Source organism: Uranotaenia lowii, chromosome 3 (genome assembly GCF_029784155.1).
Source record: "Uranotaenia lowii strain MFRU-FL chromosome 3, ASM2978415v1, whole genome shotgun sequence".
NCBI lineage: Eukaryota > Metazoa > Arthropoda > Insecta > Diptera > Culicidae > Uranotaenia > Uranotaenia lowii.
Genome location: NC_073693.1, coordinates 266,405,253 through 266,419,145, shown reverse-complemented (window position 1 = coordinate 266,419,145; position 13,893 = coordinate 266,405,253). Strand labels below are relative to the sequence as shown.

Below are 13,893 nucleotides of genomic sequence, written 5' to 3'. Positions count from 1 at the left end.
CGCTAAAAGTTGCCAAATCAACCGTTACAAATGTAATTAAAGTGTTTGGGGAACGTTTGTCGACAGCCAGGAAGTCTGAATCGGGGGGAAATCAAAACCCAGAAGCCGCCGAGACGACAAAGAGAAATGCCGGTAGTTCCAAGCGAAACCCTAACCTCTCTCTCTCCGAGATGCCACAAATAAGCTGGGTGTATCGTCTACAACCGTGCATCGAGCCGAGAAAATACGACGGCCAAAGCGCGATCCCGGAGGCTGTACACGACGATGCTGACGAAGTTTGACTGCGTGGTAATGGACGACGAAACCTACGTCAAAGCCGACTACAAGCAGCTTCCGGGACAGAGTTTTATACGGCAAAAGGAAGGGGAAAAGTAGCAGATATTTTCAAGCACATGAAACTGTCAAAGCTCGCAAAGAAATATCTGGTTTGGCAAGCCATCTGTACCTGTGGCTTGAAAAGCAGCATTTTCATAGCTCCCGGGACTGTCAACCAAGAAATTTACGTGAAAGAGTGTTTGAATAAACGTCTGCTACCTTTCCTGAAGAAACACGGTTGTTCCGTACTGTTTTGGCCGGATTTGGCATCTTTCCATTACGGTAAAAAGGCCATGGAGTGGTACGGCGCCAACAACGTGCAGGTGGTTCCCAAGGACAAGAACCCTTCCATCCAGCACGCCAGAGCTCCGCCCAATTGAGAAATACTGGGCTATTGTCAAGCGGAACCTAAAGAAGACCAAAAAACTGCTAAGGACGAGCAGCAGTTCAAGGCAAACTGGCTTTCTGTGGCGAAGAAGGTGGACAAGGTGGCTGTACAAAATCTGATGGCAGGGGTTAAGCGTAAGGCCCGGCAATTCGGATTTGGAAAAGCGTAAGCCTAACTGAATATTTTTCCTGAATTTTATACTAATTAAACTTGAAAAAGAAATTTAATTTGATTTAAAAAAAAAAACGGTTTCACCGATTTACACGCGTTGTCCCTTGACCAAATTTTGACGGTATCACCCTTTACAACATCTTTCACAATTGAAACAAAATAAATGTCTAAGATTGTGACTTACAGTGACAAAAATTTGCTAAGCAGCTCTGTGAGTTAACAGATATTTGTTTTCAACCTGGCTACAATTTAGTTTTTGGGCAATGGACGTACTCGTTATCATTTCAATTCAAATGGATTTGTAATTTGTGAAAATGTGAATCTAAAAATGACCCCATGCGCCCCCTGAGCCCTTCCAACGCCCCTCAAATTTGAAAGTTGAGCTCACTCTAGACCTAAGCAAACAATTGTAAACAAACAAAACGAGTATTTGGCTCCTTGAAGCTTCGAGGTATGAGCCGTTTCAAATAAAGAAATTAGCGTAAACGTGGTAAGATTGATCACTTTTTTTGATATTTCTCGATTATTTTTCCTGTTAAGGGGAATGTGACATGTTTCATATTTTTAAAACAAGTACTGGAGTCCTATAAACGTAAAACAAGGTTGCAGAAATTTACTAGACTACTTTAAATTTGATTTAAAAATCGATTGGGGGCTTTGGGGTAACATTGATCAGTATCAATTTTGACGGTTTTAACGAGTTTTCTTGATCATAAAGTATACCAAACGCCTTCATAATATTTACAAATGCTAGCAATTGAAAAACTAAGGCAGTTTGTGTGTTAAGGCAGAACAATAGCTAAAAGCGAAAGATGGACAATGATGCTGGATAAATTTAGGGGCTAAATTTTTTAACACTACTTATAAAATTTTAATAAAAACAAAATTAAAATTTTGCCTTCATTCTATTTTCTAAGCCCTCGTACTATACAGTAGTTTCTCGATTTTATCACGGTAAAAAAAAATTTCACCGTGAATATGGCGAAACTAAAAATTGAAGTGGAAAAAAGCATTTTTATAGTTTTTAATCAATAATTTATAATGTTTTCAGTTGTGGAAACGTTTTGTATCAGTAAATTTTGATCATAAGATGTAGTAATCAAAGATTACTAAACAAAACGGATCGTTTTCAGTTCAAATTGTTCTTCTCTATAGCAAATTTTATAATTTTTGTTTAAATAAAACCATATAGAGTATCCGATTGATAATTTACATCTAGTTAATGTGAACTATTTAGTTTTTTTATGGAAATTTAACAGTCGTTATCACTTTTTCGATGTTGAAAGAAAAGTTCAAAGAAAAATACATGAACAAATTTTTTTCTGCAAATTTTATTATTTTAATCTTTACATCTTTGATCTAAAAGGTATACCTTTTCGAAAAATGTTTTGGAGTTTGCTCACCTTAGACTTTTAAAGGTTGTTTCTCGAAATATGCTTTATGGGCAGATAATCTTTCGTTTTTCATATGTAGAAAAACAGAAATCTTAGTCCTTTTGACATTTTTTAAGGCAAGCTTAGCAGAATTTCATTTTGATCTTCCAAAATTATCTATTCAGACAATACCAAAGGCTGTTCAATCAGGATTACGCACGGCAGAGACACTTATCTCTTTCAAAAACGCTTAAATTCACCCACATCTTTATACGAATTGCAAAATCAAAACCAAGCACAAATAACAACACTAGCGTTAGCGTGACTTATGTTGATTATTACAAGTTTTTTTTAAATCCGAATGACGATTTTAAACACTATACAAATAAAATAAGCAGTTTAATGGTATTTTCATATTATTCAATACCTATCAACCATAACATAAAACAAAAAAAAATATTATGAACAAAGACGCTCTACGCTTTTGAACGAAAATTAATGTCCTAGAAATGGTTTTTGAATGATTTCTTGAAAAGCGTGAAAAATTCGAAACAATAACCGTGATAAAATCTAGCGTGAATTTGGCGAGTATTGATAAAATCGAATAGTGATAAATCGAAAAACTACTAGGGTAGAGGACCCTAAGACAACGGCTTAAGGAAGCTTTTTTCATTATTTCAATAGAATTGCCTTCCACGTTGTTTTAAAACTAATGTTTAGTAATTGAACTATATTTCTAATACTGTTTTATGAAACTATGAAGGAAATAGATCAATTCATTACGTACTTTTTAGTCAATTTATGATTTATTTTCCTCATTCAAGTTCCTTTATTGTCGTACCAGGTTCCTAATTCCGTCGTACAAGGAGACCGAAATTATCTCAATTTATTCCACCCTCTTCAGAAATACATTTAAAATTTTGCGGTTGCGGTTCATACAATTGGCATTAGCTTACATCGAACGGATCAACCGCACAGGATAACAGCAGAAGTTCTTTCAAGTGACCAGTCGCAATAAGCCATTAAACTAGGATAGCTTTATTGTAAACAGGTCTACCATTGCTTGGCTAATGCATCTGCAGGCAGCAAAATATTATACCTTCTATTCAATTATACCGAAATTGTCTCAAACTATTCCTCCCTCATGAGGTATAGATTTGAAATTTTGCCGCTGCGGTTCATGCAAATGCTATTATTTACTATGCACGGATCAACCGCGCAAAATAACGGCAAAGTTCGAATGAGCTTTAAGTCGCATTAAAATGGTCTTGCCAAGAAATCTCAAGGTAGCGTTATTGTATCTAGGTACCATTGCTTGGCTAAGGCAATTGCAGGCAGCACAATATTAGACCTTACAAATTGAATCCACCCTGCAAATGTATTTTCTACCAACACACTCTCCAACGGACAGGGCTGCCATGATCCAGGATTTGTCTGTAAGATAAAATTTCATAACATTCATACAGACATTTAACACAAAGTACAATGCACAAATTTACACAGAAACTACCCATATTTAAAGAACATCAACATTTTTAATAGAACTATATGTTTTTTTACGTAATGAGACTGAATAGTAAGACATTTGAGGAGAGGCAGAATCACATTTGCGTTTTGTCAACATGTGTATTCTTATACATGTGGGAACCCTGGCGAAGGATATCGAAACAAAGCAACTCCACGTTGATGCGTGTAATGCGCATTAGACTGGTTCAGCTCATCTATTCGAGTTTTTTTTACGAGCGATAAAACTTTTCGACTTTTTCATTCAAACTGTAATATGTCAAAAATGACAAAACATCTTTTGTTGAAAAATCACTGAGAATTTACAAAATATGAAGTAAACATGAGTCAATTTTTAAAACTTATATGGTAGGAATCAGCATAAAAAAGGGGTTCGATTTTGTTTTATTTTGAACGACTTTATGTACAAAAAATCATATCTTCCGATTTTTATTATCCAAACTTGTATTGAGATCCAAACCAGAGACTCGTGAACTCTTATTTCAAAGTTTAAATTATTCATTCATCTAAATTCTCTTGTCATTTTGAACTTCAACGGGAGTTTTTTGCATCGGTTTCTATGCATCGTCAAAATTCAATAGAAATCAGGTTATCGGTCCAGGAATTGATTTTTTTTCCTCGAGTAGTTATTGATTCCCATTTAGAGAATTTCTGAAAACTGGAGAAGTTTAAGTTTTAGTTTTCAAGGATCTCCCAGTGAACATTCTGTAGAGCAAAGCGTTTGGTCGTATGCAAGATATAGCAGTTTGAATGAAAGAAGTTGAAAAAGTCTTATTTTCATATAATTGATGTATCTAATGTTTCAAATATTTGAGAGAGGTTTAGTGTCATCAGATAATCGAACCAAAAATAATTAAATCTTAAAATATAAAATTATGAAGAAACAATGCACGGTGTCTCTGATGGAACGATTTTATTTATCGAAAATTAGCATCGCTAATTTTTGCACCATTCGAAAGCTGGGACTTTCCCCTTTCATTTGAGCCCAAATTTGAAATAATCCACCGGGGGGTCTAGAACATTTTATTTTTTGAAGATTTTTTAACCTATTTAACGGTTTTTTCAAAGACAAAATCATACTAATCGCTGTGAAAACGTTCGTCTTACCTTCAGCGTAAATTCAACATCATATGTCAATAACATGATTTAAAAGGAAATTTTCCTAGCTACAATTTTCTTATCTAAGTTTATGGCATTTCGGCAAATTGAAATTCTAGTTAGAGAGCAATTAAGACAGAAATGAAAATTGATAGGTGGAAAGGTCAAAGCTAGAGCGCTTTGGGTAGAAGAAACGAATAGATGGTGAAAAATGTGAGCAGGGCATTGTGTTATCGACAGCTTTACTGCTTGTGTGATTCTTTACCCAGCAACAGCTGGTTGTTTGTAGCAAGTGACGAAGAAGCCACATTGCTACCCACAACCAGCTCAGATGGGTCGAACACATGAGGTTGCGTCCGACCGGGCTACAATTTTGTAGAAGACATCAAAGTGATACAAATTGAGAGAAAAAAGTTGGAAAGACATACACAGAGGAACTATTCTTTCATTTGAAAAATCTAATAAAGCTTCTCACCACTGATTGTACTATGACCAGAAAAATTATTCTACGAGCTTAGTTATTGATTGATTGATTGATTGAGAATGTATAAATATTCAAAACGGTTTATTCACATTGAAGAATCAATCTTTTACATGAAATTGATCAAGAATCAAGATTATCTGAAGTTATTAGCATTTTAGGTGTTTTAATATTCCGGAACACATATCAAATTCTTTTTTTTTTGGCAATCCGATTTTACCAAAAATCCCGAAATGGGGAAGAAATAGAGTTCAAGGTATTTCAAACAAAAATTTGATACATTCTTCGAAAATTCAAACAGTTGAAAGAGCGAAAGCCAAACTGAAGAGGATGGAAGTAACATCACCTGTCGTTTAGAATTTTTTCAAATGTTTGATCTTAATTTTCTCGATTGATTGATTTTGTGCAATGTAGGTTGTATACAAGTTTGTTGCAAGCCAGCTTTGGTTCAATTTTATTAATGTATTGAAAATTTGCATTAATTTTTATTTTGAATTCCCTCCTCCTCCTCCTCCTCGTGATGTTTAAACTCCAAGTGACAAAAGATAGATTTCAAATTTGTTCCGGCCATATAAAATGTCTTTGAAGTTTAACGTTAGAAATGTGTAAAGTTGGAGACATTCTTGCGTGCACTCAAACGTCTATTAAATTATGCACGGTACTGGTAGTAAATAAGGCTGGAACAAATATCAATTTCTTCTTTTGTCACCCCCCCCCCCCCCCCCCCCATCGAAATTTCCAAAAACCCGAAGGGGGGAAAAATAAAGTCTGAAGTATTTTCTGTTAATTTCGACAAAAAATTCAAATATCCGCAAGATTACAAGACCAAAATACAAATTTTGGAAGATGGGAGTTTTTCCACCTTTTCTAATCTTTATTTTATTGAATTATTCGATAGTACTTGACTTATAGGTTTTATGCAATGATGGAGTAAACAATTTGGTTGCATACAAGCTTTCGTGCGATTTATTCCAATTTATTTGTTTTTCGCATTATTTTTTATTGTCCCCCCCTTGCGATGTTCCAACTCCGAGTGACAAAAGAAGGATTTAAAATTTGTTCCGGCCTAATTTGTAAAACACCAACCACTTAGCTAAAAAAGCCATCAATTCTTTGTTCATTTAAAACCATGCATTATAAGCAATGCTGAATACATTCAAGTAATCTATATATATAAAAATGAATGTTTGCCTGTCTGTCTGTTCCCTATAGACTCGGAAACTACTGAACCGATCATTGTCAAAATTGGCATCTGAGGGTTTTTGGGGCCAGAGATGGTTTCTATAATAGTTAAAACCCCATCCGACTCAAGGGGCCCCATACATAGTTTGTAGTTTTTCGAACCAGAGTAAAGTCATGACATCCATTTTCTCGAGATTTTTTTTTCCTTTGGGCGGTTTGTTTTTCGTCTCCATGGTCGAGGCGTCGCGCGCCAACGTCGCGAGAGGATAGTAACCATGGCATAGCATACTGATCAGTGGGAATATTTTGGCGCGTATTTCTCGACAAAACATATTTTCAATGCAAGGGGTGGCGATATGAAGCCTTGATGTGATATTTTCCTACTTGATTCCTAGCTCATTTGTACAGCACATGGTTATGAATGACGCCTAGATGTTAGGCTGATTGACATTTTACCGATCGAATAAAACATATACATTTTTTTTTCCAAAATCTGAAATTGAAAAGTCATGGCATCCGTTTTTAGAGATTTTCTTTTCTTTGAGGGGTTTATTTTTCGTCTCTATGATCAAGCAAACGTCGTCGCAAGTGGATAGTAATCAAAAAATACTGTTCATTGGTCGCTGGAAAAATTTAACAATCAGACGCCTGTTTCTCAACCAAGTACCTATATTTTCTATGCACGTGGGGGAGATACGCAACCTAGATGTATTTTTTCTTGCTTAATTGTACACAGCACGTGGAAATAAATGACGCCTAGATGTGACACGGATTGGTATTTTATTAATCGAATCAAAACCAATTGATAGGTACGAGCCGTTTCAAATAAAGATTTACAAAAAAAACCAATTGAAAGATTTTCAAAAATACTTCCATATTTCATTCATGTTAAATGAAGGTCATTTGCTTTGAACAGCATTCGTTAAAAGTAGAGTTACAAACATAAATTTATACTGCAGGAATACTGCAGATATATCAATGAAACTTGATAAAACAAACAAACAGAAATACGTATTATAGCCATTTTGAATCCATTACTCTGACGCATCTGGATATAAGCTTTGCATTTCGACTTGCCCCAACATACGGGATAAATGTTAACTTAGAAATTCGTTTTAGTCAACATTTTTGAATATTTCACTTTCAAAGAGAAAATAAAAAACGCTCAAAATTTATTTAGTGATGCAACTGATATTTTTTAAATATTCTTATTTTTTGCTATAAATTTTTTTTTAAAAAATAGAAATTTGCACTGTATAAAATCGAAAATTTTCATACCATGACAAGTGCTGTTTGGGAAAACTTCAAGCTGTAATGTCTCATGTCCACGAGTTTGGCGTATGGTAAAACATTTTTTAACATAATTTTGGCGCAAAAAGTATAGATATTCGAACTGCTTCGAAGGGCGAGGATGGTGAAAAAAACTTTTTGAAAAGATTATTAAAAATTTTTTTCATCGTTTTTTTTTTCAAATTTCTAAAGCTTATTTTTTCAACTCCAAAAAATACACCATCTAAAGCTAATCAGCAGTTGGAAAAGCTCATGATACAGATTACACTAGTTTACAGCATTTTTGAACTCAGTAAACTGAAGGTCAGTTCTAATGTAAAATCGGACGCTGAATCCGAAAATGAAATTCAAAAAAATCTTAGTAGAACCGTTTTTGAGTTATGCTTCAAATATGAAATTTCAGAAAAATTAAAAAAGTTCTTGTACTTATATAGAAATATCTCGGACGGCATAACAGTAATTTGAAATTCCTCTTTTGCACATTGAAGGTGAATAAATTTTCTATCGATCATCTCAACACTTGTTTTGCGTTTGACCAACAGTATTGTTGATATTAGTGACTTTATGAGAGAAAAAAATATAAAAAACGCATTTTTTTAGAGAAAATGTTGTTTCAACAAAAGTTTTAGACTCGATGGTAGCATTTAAAAAATCTGATTTTCTTTTGCGCTTAAATGAAAATTTGAAACAAAGATTTTAAGTGGTTATTCATCGAAATCGGTGGAAAATTGGAGAAGTTATGGCTACTTTACCATAATAGTATTTTTTTGTAGTTTTTCATAATTTAACGAACCGCAGTACACTTATCATAGTATAGGAAGAATGAAACATGATAAATCTCACTCGCTCCAAATCAAAATTATTTATTAGCTTACCAGAAGGTCACATGCCAAGTTTCAGGAAGATCTGACCATAGAGAGGGGTTGCTTGAGTCTCAAACGTGAATAAAATTTTGAGGTATTTTGCCCGGATGGAACGAAAAATACTGGTTTTTCATCAATAACTTCTTTCATCATTAGCTGATTGTTTTTTATGGTTGATTTCCTTAAAGTCTAAGTTGAGACAGATATTTCACCTGAAGACTGTAACTCGATTGGATTTGAAACAGAAAAGTTATTGCGGTTCAAAGATTGTATTTTGGTCGAAAATTTTCGTATAAAACGCAATGCGTAAAAAGTACTCATTGCGTGTTGGACAAAATTTTCGGCCTTTGAACTGCAATAACTTTTTTACTTCAAGTCCAATCGTGTTGCAGTCTTCGGGTGAAATATTTGTCTCAACTTAGGCTTTAAGAAAATCAACCATAAAAAACAATCGGCTAGTGATGAAAAAAGTTATTGTTGAAAAACCAGTATTTTTGTTTCTCCCGGGCAGAATACCTTAAAATTTTTATCACGTTTGAGACTCAAGCAACCCTTCCCTATGGTCAGATCTTCCTGAAACTTGGCATGTGACCTTCTGGTAAGCTAATGAATAATTTTGACTTGGAGCGAGTGAGATTTTCGATGTGTTATTCTTCCTATACTATGATAAGTGTACTGCGGTTCGATAAATTATTAAAAACTGCAAAAATTACAGATATGGAAAAGTAGCCATAACTTCTTCAATTTTCAACCGATTTTAATAAATAACCACTTGAAATCTTTGTTTTAAATTGACATTTAAGAGCAAAAGAAAATCAGATTTTTTAAATGCTACCATTGAGTCTAAAACTTTCGTTCAAACAAAATTTTCTCTAAAAAATGCGTTTTTTATAATTTTTTCTCTCATAAAGTCAATAATATCAACAATACTATTGGTCAAACGCAAAAACAGTGTTCAGATTATCGATAGAAAACTTATTCACCTTCAATATGCAAAAGAGGGATGTCAAATTACTGTTGTGACGTCCGAGATATTTCAATCTAAGTACAAGAACTTTTTTAATTTTTCCGAAATTTCATATTTGGAGCATAACTCAAAAACGGTTCTACTAAGATTTTTTTGAATTTCATTTTTGGATTCAGCGCCCGATTTTACATTAAAAATGTTGGTCAGTTTATCAAGTTCACGATTTTTTTAAAATTTTGTAAACTAGTGTTATTAGGAAACTACTAAAAAAAACTGTTCCGATTCACGCTATTGATCGGTTTTCAAAATTCTATCTTCATAAAGTACAATAGTCAATAAATTCCAATATGCGTATCTTTTTCTTTCAGTTAGCAATTTATGTAAACTCGAGCCGGGTAAATCAGCCTACCTTCTTCAAGCAGTGGGGGACAAAACTGGAAAAAATGGGGGAGCTCCCATGTAAGTTTAAGATAAATAGCCTTTCAAAGAAGGGACCATATTTTATAAGAAGGTTTTTTTGCGTACGGATATTTGGCATAACTCAAAAATAGATATGACAAATGTTTTTATGAAAGTACGTAACTTCCTACTTTGCGAAAAAAGGTGGAAAATCCATAAATTATGAAATTTTTTAAGTCATTATGAAGCTTTAAAAACAGAATGTAATTTTAGAGATCAAGTTTCAGGAAATAATATATACTATCTTTGAATAGCAATTCGGAACTCCAGCTGCAGCTCTCATTTCAAAGTTGTTGGATCTGAACTATGATGAGGTTTGATTTAAAAAAATGCTTAAAAAAATCTAAATTTCAATCAATTTTTACAAATTTCATTTATTTTTGGAACGTGTAGCAATGCACACCGGGTCAGCTAGTTTATTTATATAAAAAGACTTTTTGCACTTATCTCCCAGCGCATCTAGTTCCTAGCTTCAAAATTATTTTATTGTGTTGTGATTACTTAGAAATCAATTATGTTCATTCTCTATGAGTCCGACTGTGGTCAGCAAAAAATAGTAAAAATGAACCGGTCTAATTCCAATTCTTGCAAAACGGTTTCCTACTCCTGTCGCAAAATTACGACGAATTATGGGGGCCGAGCGATTCGATTTCAATCGAATATTGACAAATTTATATAGTTCAGATTAGTTTGAAATCATTTTTCTAATTTTATTTCAACACTTTTCTGTTGAATTTGATGATTTTGATTGTTATATGCATTGACAGAAAGCGTTAAAACAAAGAAACACGTTGGGGGGATCACTAAGTTCGTCTTTCAATATGGCGGAGTGTGCCAATAATTAATTTCACTTCGAGATTTCAAAATCAAATATCTCAAAAAATAGTTTTAAAAGTAACAAATTTGTGATAGAAAATAAATTCACAGGCGTAAGTTTATCATGTGAAGTAGTCTATTAAAGTGGAAAGTGATTTTTCGGTTCTAAAACATGCATTCATGAATTAAGACGAATAAGAGGGATACGACGGAGGAGGGTACACCTACCCTATACTCCTTTTATTTTTTCTTCGAACTCAACCATTTGATAGGGTTTCAAGCCTTTTGTGCTAGACTGGCTTACTCTTAGAAAATTTAGACTATTTTTGAAATATCAAAAAATTACCTCAAAATACAACAAACACTACACCAGAACTAAAAATTCACAAAGAAAAAAAGTTGAATTCTCACATAAATAAAGGAACCTGATGCTTTAAAACGTTTTGATTTCATCAGGAAGGGTATTTGTTTACCAGCCTTCGAAAAAATTGATATTTCAAGATTTTGAAATTACATTTTGACTTATATTTGAAATTTTCAAAAATAAAAAAAAATATTTGCAAAATTTCAAAAAAATGTAGCATAGTTTCATAGATATTGCAGTTTCAATGAGAAAAGTCCAAAAAGTACGTTTTTCGAAGAATTATAGTTTCTCAGGCCACACAAACTCCAGAAAACTCAAATTTTGTGAAATAGTAGTGTGATAGTTGATCTATCTAACGCAAAAAATTTGATCAAAAAATATCATCAGAGTAAAAAGTTATAGAAGTTCAAAGTCGAAGTGATAGTGCGCGTGCTTCCAATTTCTATACAATTATGAACGGTAATGTATTTTCTCTGTATGAAAATTGATAAAATCATAAATAATTTCTGGAAATAAAAAAAAATAGTTCATTTTACATGTACACATTTGATCACTTATTTCAACAAGTCGAATATTGGGTAAAAATCCATGTATAAATTTGAGAAATAATTTTTTTTTTCTTATGTTTGATATCACCATTTTCTCAAGCTTTATTTGTAGAATAAAACTAAACCGTTTCGATTCTTGAATCCGAAAACTAAAGTTTTTTAATCGATTTTAACAGATTGTAAGAGAAGTTAGAAAAAAATAAAACATATTTGTTCTTGGAAAATGTTAAAACATTACTGACTACACTTGTACATGATTTGAACCCTCAAACTCCAGGTTTCTAGGCCAAAGCATTACCGACTATGCTACAGAATCTAACCCCTGTAGCACATTGCCAACTAGCCTAGAAAGCCAAAGATTACGGGCTCAAATCCTGTAAAGTGCAGTCAGTTGTTTTCCGATATTATCCACATAAAGCCAAATCCAAATAAAGTTTTTTTTTCATTTTCTTTGACTTTTCTGACAATCTAACCTTTCCAGATAGACTCATTATGAATACAAAAAAAACTAAGTAGAACTTAAGTTAATGTCGATAAATATAGAAAAACACTTTAATTTATATTTGTATGGGAATAATTTTCCATTTTAAATAATGTGATTTGTGCATTGTTTTGGAATCTAATATTAACATTAGATGAAAAAACATATCATTCAGAAAAATTGAATTAATCACCAGAAACTAGAAGAAGAACTCCTTTCCACTCCCGCTTTATCGAAGTTTCATTGATTCGTTTGCAAATGCAAAGCTCAAACAGATTCAATGAAAGGTGATAAAGAGTGGCGCGTCATTCATTCAGCCCTTTTTTTTTATTGCACCTCTCATTCACCCGAGAAGAGCCACTCCAGCTCCAGCACTACTAGGTAAGCTATCATTTGGATGCAGATTTTATCATGGCTTCAGATAGATTGACTCACCCAGAACAGCTGTATTTTCTTGGGTCTCCAGCAGCACTCTTCCGGCCAGCACTTGACCCGGCAGATAAAGCACCGACTCCCGGTCCAGGATAATTTGAAACTTCAACAACTTTTTCGACATTTCGGACTGGCAAAGTTCGGCTAATCACTGTCACTACCAGTAGAATGCTAAATCAGAATGGGTAGAATTGATGCTAAAGAGAGAAAAAAAAAAAGTTGAATATACTAAGGTAGGTATATCTCGTGGGTGGATCAACCTCGCTCAGGCCAGTCCAGTTTCGTTATGCAGCGCAAAGTTCGTTGAGTTGTTCTGCTGGAAGGTGAATCGCTACTAGCAGCTGCTTTTTGGTCGTTCAAGCTTAGCTCGGAATCTCGACTAGAAGTTCCGTAGTTGGTTGAGTTGAAAAAAAAAATCAAGCGTGGGCTTCAGTATAAACATGGAGGGATGTTTTCTGGCCAATGGCAAACATCAATATTCTTTTCACAGTCCAAAAAATCGCGCCGATCGTCGATGTTGAATCGCCCAGAGATTGTTGGTGAAGGAATTTGGAGTCAAAGCTTTGGTTCGTCTTCCTAGCATCTTGTTTTTATTGACACGAAAGTATAGGTTTAATAATGTCATTTCAAGTGAGGATAACAAAAGTGTTGAAACATTTGAAATTCTATGAACTTCATTTAATTGTAATATAGCTAGTGAAAAAAGAGTTGATGGTGTATGTCTAAAAAGCAAATAAAAAAGGTTATCCAAAAGTCTTTCTTATATGTCATTAATATCCTAGAGAATTTTTTGATTTAAAGTGTTTTGATGTTACCATTGTTTTTGAGTAAACCTTGCAATTTTTTTTAATGCTGTGTAAAAGAGTACAGGTGGAATACTGTCAGTTAAAACGTTATAGGTTTGCAAATTGGAAAAAATAAATCCTTGAAAATGGCTGCAGATACCGTGGTTTTTTACAAGTTAATTGTTACTTTAGTACCAGTTTTAGAGGATGTTAACACATTCAATGTTATTTTGAAGCTAAGTGGAGAGCCTTTGTACTGAAAACTTGAATTTATACACACCTAATCAGAGCTCGGATTTCAAATATTTTCAGTGAGTTAATTTACCGTACATTTCAAGTATTATTAATTTTGTATA

At 33.6% G+C, this 13,893-nt stretch overlaps 1 protein-coding gene across 1 annotated transcript in view; it reads right to left on the bottom strand.

Annotated features, from left to right (window-relative positions):
• LOC129757445 (arrestin domain-containing protein 4-like) overlaps window positions 1-13,103 on the bottom strand; it is a 39,465-nt gene extending 26,362 nt beyond the window's left edge. Inside the window, exons 1-2 of the mRNA XM_055754670.1 lie at window positions 13,013-13,103; window positions 12,756-12,949 (exon numbers count right to left, since the gene is read on the bottom strand). Coding sequence (XP_055610645.1) covers window positions 12,756-12,876 — 121 coding nt within the window. The 5' untranslated portion in view covers window positions 12,877-12,949; window positions 13,013-13,103. The remainder of the gene's footprint in view (window positions 1-12,755; window positions 12,950-13,012) is intronic.
• Between the last annotated feature and the right edge of the window lie 790 nt (window positions 13,104-13,893).